At 49.3% G+C, this 14,475-nt stretch overlaps 1 protein-coding gene across 1 annotated transcript in view; it reads left to right on the forward strand.

Moving 5' to 3' along the window:
- The window catches only part of NOTCH2 (notch receptor 2), a 128,292-nt gene extending 121,900 nt beyond the window's left edge, over positions 1-6,392 (forward strand). Inside the window, exons 32-33 of the mRNA XM_090049474.1 lie at positions 446-543; positions 2,627-6,392. Coding sequence (XP_089905600.1) covers positions 446-543; positions 2,627-3,979 — 1,451 coding nt within the window. The 3' untranslated portion in view covers positions 3,980-6,392. The remainder of the gene's footprint in view (positions 1-445; positions 544-2,626) is intronic.
- Positions 6,393-14,475: the final 8,083 nt, after the last annotated feature.

Consider the following 14,475-nt stretch of genomic DNA (forward strand, 5'->3'; position numbering starts at 1 on the left):
ATTAACACCTGGGCTGTAGCGCACACTGTTCTTAGCATTGTAGCTAGCTCAGTGAACACAAGTGTCGGTTCTTTATGCTGGTGATTGGTTGCCACACACTGAAGAATGCCTGGTAGTGGTGCTCCCAAGAGCAGAGGCCATCAAGGTCTGAGGCTCTTTCAATTGCACTGTGATGAGAGAGAGTATTGCACTGAGTCTTTAAGCAGAGTGCCATATGAGACTGTATATCATGGGTGGGACTCTCCAAGCTTGTTGGGAACCAGAGTCATCGCAGCTGGTTATGCTGATGTACATCGCATCCTACACATTGCAGAGAGAGCCATACTGGGAAGAGTGGTATAGATCTCAAGACTTGGGGCTGTTCCATGGGGGTATTGCTTTATGCATCACACTGCTTTGAGATATTATTTAGTCTGTTGCTTGAAGCTACTGAATTTCTCCATAGGTAAATCCGCTCTTCATTGGGCTGCAGCTGTTAACAATGTGGAGGCAACGTTAGTGTTGTTGAAAAACGGAGCCAACCGAGACATGCAGGACAACAAGGTACAGTGTGTGTATGTCCTTAGCAGGACTGTCCCATAACATGGTTTGGGCTGCCTGTCAGTCAACTTCTCTTCTGACACCCCCCCCCCCCCACACACACACACACCCTCACCTCTGACTTCCATCCGCCACATCCATGCTTTGCCATTGTGCAGTGTTCTGCTTTGCTACTGAGAGCTGGTTTGGCCAAATTTTTTTCAAAATCCAGACCCTGGGTGCTTGACACCCCACCCCTTCCCACTCCTATACACCAGTATTGAGTCCTGGGGGCCTGGCACTACCCTCTCCCAGCTCCCCATGTCAGGATTGGGCCTTGGAGCCTGGCACCACCCTTGCCCAGCCCTGCATGCACAGATCTTGTATATGAGGAACCACCACTCTCCCACTGCCAAATTTCCAGCCCCATGGGGAGCCCTGCAGGTTGGATGGCAGGATGCAGTAGGCTGAATTTGGCCTGTGGGCCAGAGGTTGAGTACCCCTGGTGTAGAGAAGTCAATGCCACTCTGCATTCAGTGTGAAATGAGAAAGTGTTGCACTGTTCTGGTGCTCCCCATAGCACAGGCCCACGGGTGTTTCAGTGTCAGTCAGCTGGCATGTGTTCAGCAGTACACTGCCCATCCAAGTGACCTTCAGAGGCAAGGCCTGACTTTCATGCACCTCTTGCTGCCTCTGTGCTTCTGGCTCCCTTCATTCTCTAGATGTTCACTTATTTTCTCCACGTTAGTTTTGTTCCTTTATTTGGGTTGCAGTTTATGTTGCACTTCGCTCGCTACATCTTTGAAGGGTGCCGACGCTGTATATGCCATAGTAAATTAACTTCACTACAAAGTACAACTGGAGCAGATACAAGGTGGCCAGCCCCACAACATAGTAAATCACTCAGATCCAGGGCAAAAATATTCTTTGAAAAACGTGTAGTAACTTTACTAAGTGGAGTAATTTACTTCATGGAACTTGTGTGTCTGCTCCCCTAATCCAGTTCATGTAAGGATAACCCCTGGCTCAGTTCAGAATGGTTCCCCTGCCACCTAGTGGCCCATTACTGTAAAAGAGCCTACTGCAGGCAGCCAGCTTGGGAGGCATAGTCCTGTGTGTGCTCCTCACTGGGCCTGTCTGCACAAGATGTTTACTGCACACTTGGCTAATTAACTGCACAGTAAATGTCTCAGTATCTGTGTGTGTGCCCTTATCAGGATGCATGCAACTAATAAACTCTGCAGCAGGGTAGTACTGGTAAATACTTGTAAATACAAGTACTACCCTGCTGCACTTTTTTCATGTACAGCAGCACACGTGTAGACACTGCCTCATCTGGCTAGGGCACAAGGGTGATTCAGTGCAGGGCTAGGAGGTGCCTGCCAGCTAGCTCTGCACTGGAGCACCCTTGTGTCCAAGCCAGTCCCTTCACTACACACTGAGCCCAGTCAGAGCAGCCCCAGGCTGGCAGGCTGACCTCCCCTGGCCCCTGCCATTCGGGGCTGCTCCAACCCAACTCAGCGTGTTGCAGTCTGGGTGCACATGCAGATGTGCACCCAGCAGCGATCACTCTGGAGCTATTTCTACACATTAATGGGCACATTTAAATGTGCCCACTAAAGAATAAACTTAATACAGAGTTAAGTCCAGAGTAAATTCACAGTAATCATGCTATGTGGCTGCACTGTTAGCTGTGCAAAATTCCAGCATCTCTCTTTCTGGGGTACTGGGAACATAGCAGCTCCTCATGCTCTCACGGTCACAGATGTTGGAGAGGGGTCACATCTTTCTGAAATTGCTCAGCAGCAACCCTCAGCAGGTTGGTGTACTCTCAACAGGAGCGGTTGGCCTTATTTCATGGTTCTATGCTATAAATTCAGTCATGACCCTCATCCATAGTCTTATCCTGTTCGCTGTGCCCAGTGGTACCCTCTGGAATGGCTGGCTGGTTGTGGGGCTGGTTACCCAGAGTTCTTATCAGACCTACACCCTTTTGTACACTGCCTCACTCTGAATGAACTTTAAACCAATTCCCTGACATGCGTGCGCCACGTAGATCTGGAATAACTGCAAGGCTGTTAAAATATCTCCTCTGTTTGTCTTTCAGGAGGAGACACCACTCTTCCTGGCAGCTCGGGAAGGGAGTTTTGAAGCAGCTAAAATTCTGTTGGACCATTTTGCCAATCGGGACATCACAGACCACATGGACCGTCTCCCCCGCGATGTGGCGCAGGACCGCATGCACCATGACATCGTGCAGCTTCTCAATGAGTACAATGTGGCCCATAGCCCATCTGGGCACCCTGGCACCATGCTGAACTCTGCCCTCTCCCCAGTGATTTGTGGCCCCAATAGATCCTTCCTCAATTTGAAACATGCTTCTCTAAGCAAGAAGTCGAGGAAACCAAATGCCAAGGGTGTGATGGCCCCGAATCTTGCCAAAGAAGCAAAGAGGAGAAGGAAGAAATCTCTGACTGAGAGCAAGGGTCAGTTTTCTGAGAGCTCAGTGACCCTCTCACCAGTCGACTCCCTGGAATCTCCCCATGCTTTTGCATCTGAACAAACGTCCTCTCCTGTGATGCCGTCCCCAGGGATTCTGCATTCCTCGCCCAGCTCACTGCTTACGACCTCAGTCGTGCAGGCTGCACACCCCATGTCCTTCTCCGGTCTCCATGAGATGCAGCCACTGGGGCAGGGGTCTAACACCGTGCTTCCGTCTGTCAGCCAGCTGCTTTCCCAGCACCGAACCACCCCTTCCAGCAATGGGCTTGGTAGACTCCAGCCAGGTAACATTTCCACCGAATGGATGAACCACATAGATATGAATGAATCCCAATACAATGAGATGTTTGGCATGATCCCACAGGTAGTCCATGCTCACCCCGGCGGCCCTCAGCAAGGAAGTCTGAGTCAAACAGATGTGAAGCATGTGGGAGTCTCCAGGGAGACACTGCCCCCTATTATGACTTTCCAGCTGGTTCCCAAAAGTGGCATGAACCAACAGGTCCTGGTGCAACAGGCCCAGTCCAACTGCCCTCAGAATGTAGCTGGTCCTCTTAGTTCAATGTACCAGATAACGTCAGATCTAGCTCAGCTGCCAAGTGCCTCCTTTCCCGTGGCAGTAATTCCTCAGCAGGATGGGCAGGTCGCTCAGACAATCCTCCCAGCCTATCACCAGTTCCAGAGCTCAATGGGAAAGTATCCCACACCGCCATCACAGCACAGCTACACCTCTTCCTCTGCCACGGAGAGGACTCCCAGCCATAACAGGCACTTGCAAGGGGAGCACCCATATCTGACACCATCTCCCGAATCTCCCGATCAGTGGTCAAGCTCCTCCCCGCACTCTGCCTCAGATTGGTCTGATGTGGCGACCAGCCCCAGCCACGGTAGTACCCAACGTGGTCCAGTAGCGCGAATGTCAGAGCAGCAGCGGAACAACATGCAGGTATATGCATGAAGAGCTTTGAATGGTGGCAGAAGCTAAGTGGACTCCAGTACCAATGAAGGTCTTCCAGGCGGGAAATGAAGAACCCTTTCTTTTTTTTTTTTTTAGTGTTCAAGAGTCTTAATGAGCCTAGTTCTGTTGGAAGGACCTTGATGGCTATAGGTTTTACAGTTCCCTAATAAGAGAATTGTGGAAGCTAACAATGGGGAAGACCTGTTGGGTTGTACCTAACCAGTTTTCCAGCTAGTGCATGATTTGCTCCCAACACTAGATTCCCCAGGTGTTGTCCAGCCTTTGCATTTCAGTGCATTCCACCATTTCCCTTGGGACACTATTCCTCAGGAGCCTCGCAATTAAGTGTTTCCTGAAATTCATTTAAACTAGTTTTGTAATTTTATTGTTACTCATCTTACACCCTTTGTTGTTACTGCTCTTAAATTCCTCTCTTCTCCCCTGCTTCTGCTTTAGTCCTCCAGGAGGGCAAGCATCTGACTTTTAACTTGGCTCCGAGATGGCACCCACAAGTACCTCTTCCTGCTCTTCCACTTGGTGGACCCCCTCTTGCTTAGTAACCAAAACAGGCCCTCATGCTCATGTGAGACAAGTGTCCGGAGCTGCCTTCTCTAAACCCCTACTGCACAAATCTCCTATTTTAAGGTGCCTTGGTCCCTCCTATATGAACATGCGTACATCTTCCAGCTTCCCAGCTGCGAGCCCCATAAATCTCCTCAGATAAATCTGCATGTCCTCGGACGTCTCTCTAATTCTGTGATCAAAGTACTGGTCTGACACGGTTCCCTCAGCTGTCACCTCCAGATATTTGTCTTCCAAACTTTCCTTGAGATGTCTGACCTCTTTAACATACCAGCACACTAACACATCCCCCCCACCCCTCATGCAAGTGCCACACCGTCTGTGCTAGCCCTCCAAGGTACCAATTTGTTAAGAGGAGTTCTGGAAATAAAACCGTCTTCTAAGGAAATCCTCAGTTTAAAGCTGAGAAACTTTTGACCTAATACCCGAACTCCCAACATTACTACAGTGTCCCAGCTAAGAGTAATGCACTTTTGAATATAGTTGTTTTGAACCCTTCAAATTTAGCATCTTGTCCTCTGTTAAAGGGGCCCTCGGTCCTGGGGTAGAGCACACTGCCCCCTGATAGCCACTGGAGGTGATCTAGGCCCACCCTGATGCTGCACGTGGTGTTGCCTGCTGCTGCTGAACTTCAGTTAATGGCGCCGTATCTAAAACTTGGCAGCTGGATTCAGTAGCAGACAAGCAGTTTCAAAACCATTCCTCTGACACAGCTTAGCGAGTGACATTTGGGGCCAGAATCTGTGATGCACCTCAGGACATATCAGAAACCCCTGCCTGGGGAGCTGTTGCAGGACTCTAGTGGGATTTTTATTGCAGCTTGCCTTAAATATGAGTAGGTTACAGACCCCAATTTTCATTGGCTTTCACTGGACAAGAGAACTTTTTTGTCCGCGTCTGAATCTGCACTGTCCGGCTAGAACGATGCTTTTGTGAGGGGCTCTGGACAAATCAAGGGGAGAAGTATAGGAACTGCTTTAATTCTACCTCTTTAGGAGAACCTGGCAAATGAACATTCCAAAGAGACCTTGAGCGCTTTATGCTGCCACGAAAAGACAAGGATCCTGCTCCTCTCTGAGCAGCCATGTCCTGGCAACTAACCATATACAGTATTTCTTTAAGTGATGATGCTTTTAATTCTAGATGAGAGTAAAACTGCATTTTCTTTTGATTCTGACTCAATGGTACATGAAGGCAGGGCCTTTGCACGAATCATTCCCTGGGCCACATTTTTGGGCTGACGAATTTTTCTTTTTTTCTCTCTCTCTTTTTTTTGGGGGGGGATTCTCCTATTCTTGCATTTTTTGCGATGCGCACAGCATTCCTTGCTGCACCAAATGAGGTGTGTACTGTGAAGTAGATGCAACTGACTCAGATTTCCAGGCAGAAGCCCTCAAACTTCGTGGAGGTCTTGGGACTTGTATGTTTTATCGCAGATAATCAAGGGTAGCAAAATTATTGCTGAAGAAACCAAGGGCTTTTTACCTTTCTGCCCCAAATATCCAAGTGCCTTTTAATATTCGGTGGCCATGGCAAGGCAAACATGCTCTTTCCACAGAACGAAGCCAGTTTTGCACCTGGAGGGAGAAGGGTAATATGATGGCCCTTTCTGCCGCTTTCATACAACTTTTGTAAAGGTGATGATACCTCCTTGGATGGTATTTGATTGCCTAAGCCTGTAGAGTAACTATTCACACAGCAGCATTTTCCTGTATTAATAATGGAAAATATGTGCTTATTTTTACATTTTTATAAAAATCTTTTATGGAAATAGCTGTTGCACCATGTATAAGCATTGTTATCTCCCAAAATAAACAGTACATGTCCAGCCTCTGGGTGCCAACATCTTCACTTCCTACCATAGGCACATGCTAGAAGGTACCTCTGACTTTCTTTGCCAGTTCCTCGTGGCGTTGTCTCTCAGCATGAAGAACCATTTAGCATCCTAGACTAAGGCTACACCAAATGGCCCCTCTCATGGTGAAGCCCTCAGCTCCTTCCTGAAGTGAAGAAATCTCTAAGGTTCCCTTCAGACTTATTTTGAGCTGTTCTGTTAGGAAGGGAATTGCTACCATTGCAGAACAAGCTATGGGGCTCATTCGAGCTCAACAGGAGTTAAAGGACTAGCATGGGTCTGTGGGCCTATGAAGTCCCTTTGCTCCCAGGCACCCTAGAGAAAGTCAGCTGCCTCTGGAGATCCCCGTCTGGATGGAGTGCTGTTCCCTTGTTTCCCAAGTAGCCTCAGTAGGAGTTGGGAGGGAAAAGGGATAAATAGGCCTACCGGCCAGCCCAGCTTCTGCAGGGACATCACCTTGATGATCTATAGAAAACGTGGTAAGAGAGACGTGATGCAGGGATGATGCCTGGGGTCTTTCCCTTGCATGGAATTAGAAAGCACAATCTGGGACCATCACACTTTCCACTTCACACAGGTTCTTTTATTTATGGGTGTTGATGCCCTGACTGCTTAATTTCACATACTTGTATGAGAGATGCAAGAATCATCAGTGCCACCAAGACAAAGTGCCATCCTGGAATAACTTCAGAAGGGAGCCTGGGATGGTACTGCACTCCTGGCATGAGGTTCATGACTGCTGAAACAATGGGCCATCTTCTTTGTATAATGCCATTTTGTTCACCTCTGGGGGCTGCATTTTCGCTTAATTCCTTGTGCTCTTCACAGTCAATTGCTTCTATTTAAAAGCAAGGGATTCTAAAGCAAAACCTTAGGGTGTTAGGGTGGCAGGCTGGTTGGTCACCCTTGTTATGCTGGGCATAACCAAAGCTACTTGTTTTTAGTAACTGTCAGATTTTCAGGATAGGGCCTCTGAGGATCTGAAGAACTCCTGTAGCACAGTGTTATCAGGTATATAATTATCATATTTATAGGATAATTTCAACCTTAGTATGATGTACTATCAATAACAGTAAAAGTACGATAACTTTTGAGGCAGCTAATTGATGCAGCATATGCAAAACTCAGGTCACTCTCAGGGAGTCTTATCTGACTTCTGGGTTTGCTCTTATGACTGCTTGCCTCAAAATAAAGAAATGCTTCAACTTTAATAACTCAATTCTCACTCATTCACTGGAGAAAGAGTTCCAGTGACCAATATAAATTAAGTAAGACTTGTTTTCAGACTTATTTGCATATTTTTTCAGTGTACCATAGTTTTTCAGCAAATACAATAATATCATTTATGCAGCTGTAGCACTTGGATATTTGTTACTGAAACTAAAGTTTCTTGTATCAGTGGGGCCTGCAGCAGGGAACTTTGATCTTGGCCACTATTGGGGAGTAACTAACCAAATTTATTGGGGAATAAACGGAACGAGGCATACAACCCTCCATTTTAATCAACCAGAAAGAAATGTAAATAAAAATGTGCATTGCCTGGGATATTCAGTGCAGCCCAATGTTGGGCTCCTATGGAAGTCTGTGAAACTGGGAAGACTGCTAAGCTCTGCTCTGAGAGAGAAGCTGGTCATGTGGAAGAGTGTGCTTGTGGGAAGGACATGGGAAGTGACCTCTAAGTCATGCTTTCAAAGAGAGTGCCCTCAAGTCATTTGAGCTTAAGGGGCTTGGGGCAGGGCTCTAACTGGTGCTGGGAAGGGTGAGAAGAGGTCTGAGTCCAAGGGTTAGGAGAGTGCTTTTAACCATGGGGGTCACTTAACCTTTGCCTGAGACTTCAGTAAGGCCTTTGGCCTCTCCCATCACTTGCACAACTCCTGAGAATGCCTCCCTATGTTTGGCTCCACTCTCTGCTTTTGAGTTGCCTTCTCTTCCTGGGGAACCTACTACTCTGGTTACCATCCAGCAGCAAAGATTAAAGTTCCCCACAGTTGGGTCCATTAATGCCAGTACCTTTTCTCTGGAGGGTTCACAGTAAGATGATCCTTCAAGACCATTCAAGAAGTGTGATTGAGATGGTGCCTGGAAACCTCTGAGTTTTTTACCTTTCCTCAACTTCAGTTTTCTTCTAAGCATCAGTTTAGCACCCTAATGGTCACTGACACTTTGATCGCCATGAAACGAGTGCATGCTGAGTTGTGCTTTGTTGTGCCCATTAGGGCGCAGGCTCTTCAGAACAATTTTGCATCTCAGTAGATTGAGAAGGGAGGTTCTGTTCCAGTGTTCATCTGTTTAGGAAAGGTGGGGTTGTCACCATGACAAGGTCTAGCAAATATTTAGTTTGCAATATGTAACCCTTTGTCTTAAGCTATGGTGAAACTACTAAACAAATCAATCCACCACCCATAAAGATGGTATAAGTCATCCCTAGGATTTGATGAATTGCTCTATTAATTTTCAGTAGTCAAAAAGCAAGTGGAAAAGAGCTGACATTTTCTGAGGGGTGCCTTTTGTCTGCTGGTAGATGCCTTGAGTATAATACCCAAGGTTGAAAATCACTGGGTTAAACCTTTCTGTTTCAGGCCCTAAACCAATTATCTTTAAGTAATTAGGGTGAGACCAGCACAGGAAAATGGAGCTGATCACCTCTTAGCTGCCTGCTCCTGGTCCTGGATAACCGCAGGTGGTGGGTTGAGAAATTCCCAGGTGAGTGGTTGTTCAGGCCTCCATGGCACTGGTGAGTGATATAGATGACTGTTTTCCTTCCTGCTGAAGCTCATCTCTGCAATTTGAGTTAGCTCTACAGTTGTTGCTCTTGCACGTGCTCTTCCATAATTAATCTGAGACCTAGAAACACAGCTGGTCTCAAAGGTAGGGTGCCCTGTCTGGGGAGTTGTAAAAGCAGGCCAGAGCGGAGCGGATGTGGGGGATGGGGAAGAGGGATATGAAGTGGGTCAGATCTGCCTCCCTTCCCTTTGGCCCTGATATCCATGCTGTGGTAGAGCAGATGGAGAGGACCAGGTTCTGCCAATGCAAGGCATGCTGTGCACCCAGGACCCTAGAGCAGAGGTCAGTAACACCCGGCATGCATACTTTTTGCTTGGCATGTGACCACCAGCCTGGGCTCTAGGCAGCTGCTGCCAGCCACGGAACCCGGACTGCTCCCAGCAGGTGGCTGGAAGGCTGCAAGCAGCCGGAGCACCATGGCTGGCAGCAGCTACCTAGAGCTTGGGCTGGCTGCAGTTGGGAGACTGCAAACAGCTGCTGCCTCCTGGCCTGGCCCCAGCTCCAGCTGCTCCCCAGCCTTGGCTCTGGGGAGGCAGCAGGTGCTGGCGATGCTTCCCTCCCCCGCCAGCTCTGCAGAGCAGCATGTGGAACCCGGCGTGGCAGGACACAGCGGGGAGGTGCACGAAAGCTGCTGGCCGCTGCAAGCTCCTCGCTGCCCTGGTCCCACTTCCCCTGTGTGCACAGGGGCAGTGCGGGCAGCAGTGCAATGTTGTGCCCCGCGCCGCTGCCCCCGCCTGCAAAGGAAGTGTGGCCAGGGCTGTGGGGAGCTCAGAACAGCAGGCAGCTTTTGTGTGCCTCCTTGCTGTGCCCTGCTGTGCTGGGTTGCACACACTGCTCTGCAGAGCTGGTGGGAGAGGGCAATGCGGCGTGGAGCATGAGCCCACAGTGTGCACCTGCCCTGCCCCTGACATGGATCTGGGGAGTGCTGGTCCCTCCTCTGGCCCCCAGGAGTGCATGCTGCTGCTGGGAGCTGGTCCCACTCCCCACCTGAGCCCACAGCAGGCTGCAGCAGTGGGGGAGCCAGCTCATACTCCTGCTGCAGCAGCCGCTGCCTTCTGTTGGGGGCAGGGAGCTGTGGACCTGGGTCCCTGGCCCCATGGCCCTGGCAGCTGGGGGCCCCCTCCTGCAGGGCAGGGAGGGGCTTTGGGTGGGGAGCAAGGGCCATGAGCAGGGCTGGGGGGTGTTGTGGATCAAAGGTAGTATCAGAAGTTTTATTTATTGTCACCAGGTTTACAATTTTTAGAAAATCTGGTATTTACCATAGAAAGGCAACATTTATGATTATTAACTATACTCATATGCAGGGCATCCTGTCATGTACGCCCTGCCCTCGTTTTGTTTTTCTGGCATGCTGGCACTCCAGCACCTTCAAGGTAGACATTGTGGTTTCTTCGGCACTCTGGCCAAAAAACATTGCCTACCCCTGCCCTAGAGAGTCACCAGGGATGTAATTGTGTTTGTGCTGGGTGCCACAGATGACACAGTAGGTGGGGCCTGTCAAGGAGTCTCATGCTATACCTTGAGTAGTGATGGCAAGAGTGAGTAAGGCAAACAGGATGGGCTGGGGAGGACAAGGGTCACAGCAAGAAGAGGGCATTCCCCAGGCGAGCGTGAAGGGACGTGCGTGAAAGGATCCATTATGCTCTATGAAGCGTTCTCGAGGAGGAGGAGTTGGGAACACGCCTCCTGTGACTACAGACAAAGTTCTTGCTACGTAAGGTTTTCCTACTTGGTCTCTGCCCTTCCTGAATACCCCAGCTCAGGGGACAGGAAACGGTGTTTACTTGGGCTCATTCTGCCCCTTCCCCCTTGGAGAGCTTTCCTTGGAGGGGCAAGAGAACTACTCCTTGAGGGGAGTCCATTGAGATGGAGGCTGGGAGATGAAGACTTACCTATTGTGACTAATCCCCCATCTCTCATCTCTCACTGTGCCTAGCCATTACCTGCTCACTCACTTACCAGACTGAGGCTTCAGGAGCTGGCCTTTGCTAAACGAGTCTGCCACACACACAGCAAAGGCAGTTTTGCTAGTCTACAGCCTGCTGCTGCACTGCACACTGGGGGAAAGGAGACCTGCCTGATCAGTCCTGGGATGCAGAGAGAGCCACAATGATCAACTGGTTCCTTAGCAGCTGGGATATGGCTTCCATAGCTGCCAGTCCTATGATCTAGAAAAGGAGACCGTAAGCACTTGTTTGAAGAGGAATGGCTTAGTACTTGGGGCTCTGCAGGAGGCAGGTGAACAGGGCAGGAAGCCTTTGTGCCTTCCAGGGATAGGTATGCAAGTAGCAGAGGCAGGGCAGACTGATTTACTTAAAAGCCTTATGGGAAGCCTGCATACAGCCAAGGCCCAGCAGGAGCAAGCACCACTGAACGCTGATCCTGACCTCCAGCGGAGGTGGCTCCCCTGGCCAAGTGCAGCTATGGCTGGTGTGGGAGCTGTTTGCTGGCTTTCCAAGAAACCTGCAGTTTGGCACAGGCCCTGTTAGTAAATAGGCTAGTCTGGAATCCTAGGTTTTTAAGTGTTTGACATAACATCTCGTTCAACAAGTGACAGAAAGGCTTTATTTACTACAGGCAGACAAGGTTCTTTGGGTGAATCTGATATTGTTTATTAGACCATCTTAATTAGTTGGGAAAAAATGTTTTAGCCAGCTTCGGGTTCAAAAACCCTTCGCTAGGCTGAGGAAGTCTCTGTAGTTGGTGTGTGCTCTTCCTGGATGGAATGAATAGTATTTACTTCAAGTATTCAATGTCAAATGAGTCTAAACCAAAGCAAAGTCCAATAATTAACTACAAGGTAATGATTTAACACCAAACAGACGGCAAGAGATGGTCTGTTTCTTCCAGCTTCTCGAAGTGGCTGGGGCACAGCAGCGTTTCTTGTCAGCAGTTCTTGTCTTTCATTCTTGAAGTGCGCGCTGTTAGCTGTTCCGCTTCTTTCTTACACCCTTAGTTCAGCATCTTCAAAGCATTCTTGTAGTTGCGTAAATCAAGAGAGAGTCCCAAGTGGTATTTGACAGGAAAATCCTGTTAATCAAACTGCTCATTATTGGTTATCAGAAAGTTTCAATTTGAATGACTGACCTTCCTCAGTGACAAGTGGTTATCCATTTCTACTAAGTTTGGAACATATCAAGAAACTGATTAACAACCAGGAAACACACAAGTTTTTAGGGAGTGTCCTTGGAAAATCAAAGGAACCACTAGACAAAATGGAAGTAAATAAGGAGGAGACATCTGTTGCATATGGAGAATGACTCTTCCTGTACATAACATGAGTTAATTGCAAAAGAAATATTTACCATACTAATGAATCAAGGTTGTATATTTCACATGGTTACCTACCAGACAACTAGGAGCCTGCTTAAAATCATATCATGAATATAGTAAGATAAGCTGGAAGCAATATCTCATTATTTCGACCTAGCCATGATCTCACATCCTCTTGCACTATGCAGTTAGCATCAGTATTTTGTACTTTTAACTTTTGTGAGTAGGTCCTAGCTTGGCATGAGTTTCAGGGTCATCAGTCTCCTCCAGCATAGCATATGGGGAGTGATCACAGCTGCCCTGGGATAGAAGCTTGGCCTGAAGGCATTTCCTGAGGTGGAGAAACCCTTAGATGGACAGGTGATGGGGACCTCTATTCTGCCTGACTTTCCCCAAAGCTCTGGTGAGCACAGCTAGGACAAGAGAAGGCAGTGGACTCCTGAGCCCTTGTGCTCATCCCAACTAACATGCCTCCAACTTTGTATCGCAGCTCCTGCCTGCATCCTCATTAGCCTGGCTCTCCTTCCTTGGGACTGAGCCAATGGAGACCTTGACTGGTGGCACAGTCCCTGGCAGCCACAGGCTCCCTGCCCACCCATAGCCCTTCATGGAGCTCTGCTTGCATCTTTGCTCTGTGTGCGACAGACTCGGCCCTCCCTGCCCTTAGAGAGGGAGGGACAGACCCCACCCCAAGGTTCAGGGTGACTGGGAGGACAGGAGGATGCCTATAAAAGAATGACTGCAACCTGGCCATTACCAGGCTCTTACATGCAAGAGTAACACCCCAGGCTGAGGGACGTCATGTAGCCCATGGACTTGCTCCTGAGTGATGTGTGCCAGGCTGTGTGGGAGTGCGTCGACCACAAGGACCTGTGCAGAGACCACAAGGACCAGAACTAGCTGATAGCCCACTGAGCCCTGCCAGTGCGAGCCCGGAGGCGTAGAGAGGGACAGTTGGGGAGACCCAGCTGCCCGTGGCCCAACTGCCACGGAGACAATCGACCACCTCCTCCGGCTCTGCACCTGCACCAAGGGGGTGCAGAACAGGGTGAAGCAGCTCTGCAAAGCAATGCCTGGTGCCAGCCGGCTGACCAGAGAGGTGGCGCTGTACAGGCACCTCACCAAACACCAGGGGAAACTTTGCATCCTGCGTCGGGAGCGCCCTGTGGAAAGCCAGGAACCTCCTGATGTACAGACACATGGACGTAGAGGTGTAGACTGTGTGAAAATGGCTCTGAGTGAACTCCAGACCTACTACCAGAAATTGGTAGTGGAGGATGGAGAGGATGTGGCCAAAACCAGCTGGCACAGAGACACTTGGCACAGGATCTTCCAACTGCCCTCTACCAGGGAAGGGGGCTGTGAGAGTGAGGAAGAAAGAAATGGGACTGAGGACAGTGACAGTGACAGCAGCAGTGAGTCCTCCAGCGGGAGCTGGAGTGGCAGCAACATGGACAACAAGTGAACTGAGTCTGTGACCCTGCAATAAGGGGTGGGGATGAAGGGGATGGGTTGCCTGGTCTGAGGCACCAGCATTTCTGTGTGGGGCACACGGGTGTGGATATTGTAATAGTTTTGGGTTGCCAGCAGGCCTTTGTACTGGTGCATGGGAGCGCGGGTGTGGTTATTGTAACGGGTTATGGTTTTTCTTTGTGTGTGATACTAGGAGTGTAGAGATATATAACCCTATATATTTTTCTAAAAAAACCCCAAACAAACAAACAAAACACCCCTCCCAGCTCCAGACCTGTTAGGGTTACCTGGAGCTGTACCACACTGATGCTGGGGCTGGCAGGACGGAGTTGTGTTCCTAGAATATGCCTGAGCCGGGAGAAGTGCTTGAGGCCTGCACTGGTGGGAGAGGAGCATCCCCGGCAGGGGCAGGGCATCCTTATGCTTGTGCTCTGGATGGAGGTGATGGCTTTGAGGGAGCAGTGGAGACGAGCTGACAAGACAAGGCTTACATTGGCTGCAAGAGGGGGCTGGAAAGAGCTGAGAGGGA

This window comes from Crocodylus siamensis, chromosome 5 (assembly GCF_052110815.1).
Source record: "Crocodylus siamensis isolate JL-2025a chromosome 5, ASM5211081v1, whole genome shotgun sequence".
NCBI lineage: Eukaryota > Metazoa > Chordata > Crocodylia > Crocodylidae > Crocodylus > Crocodylus siamensis.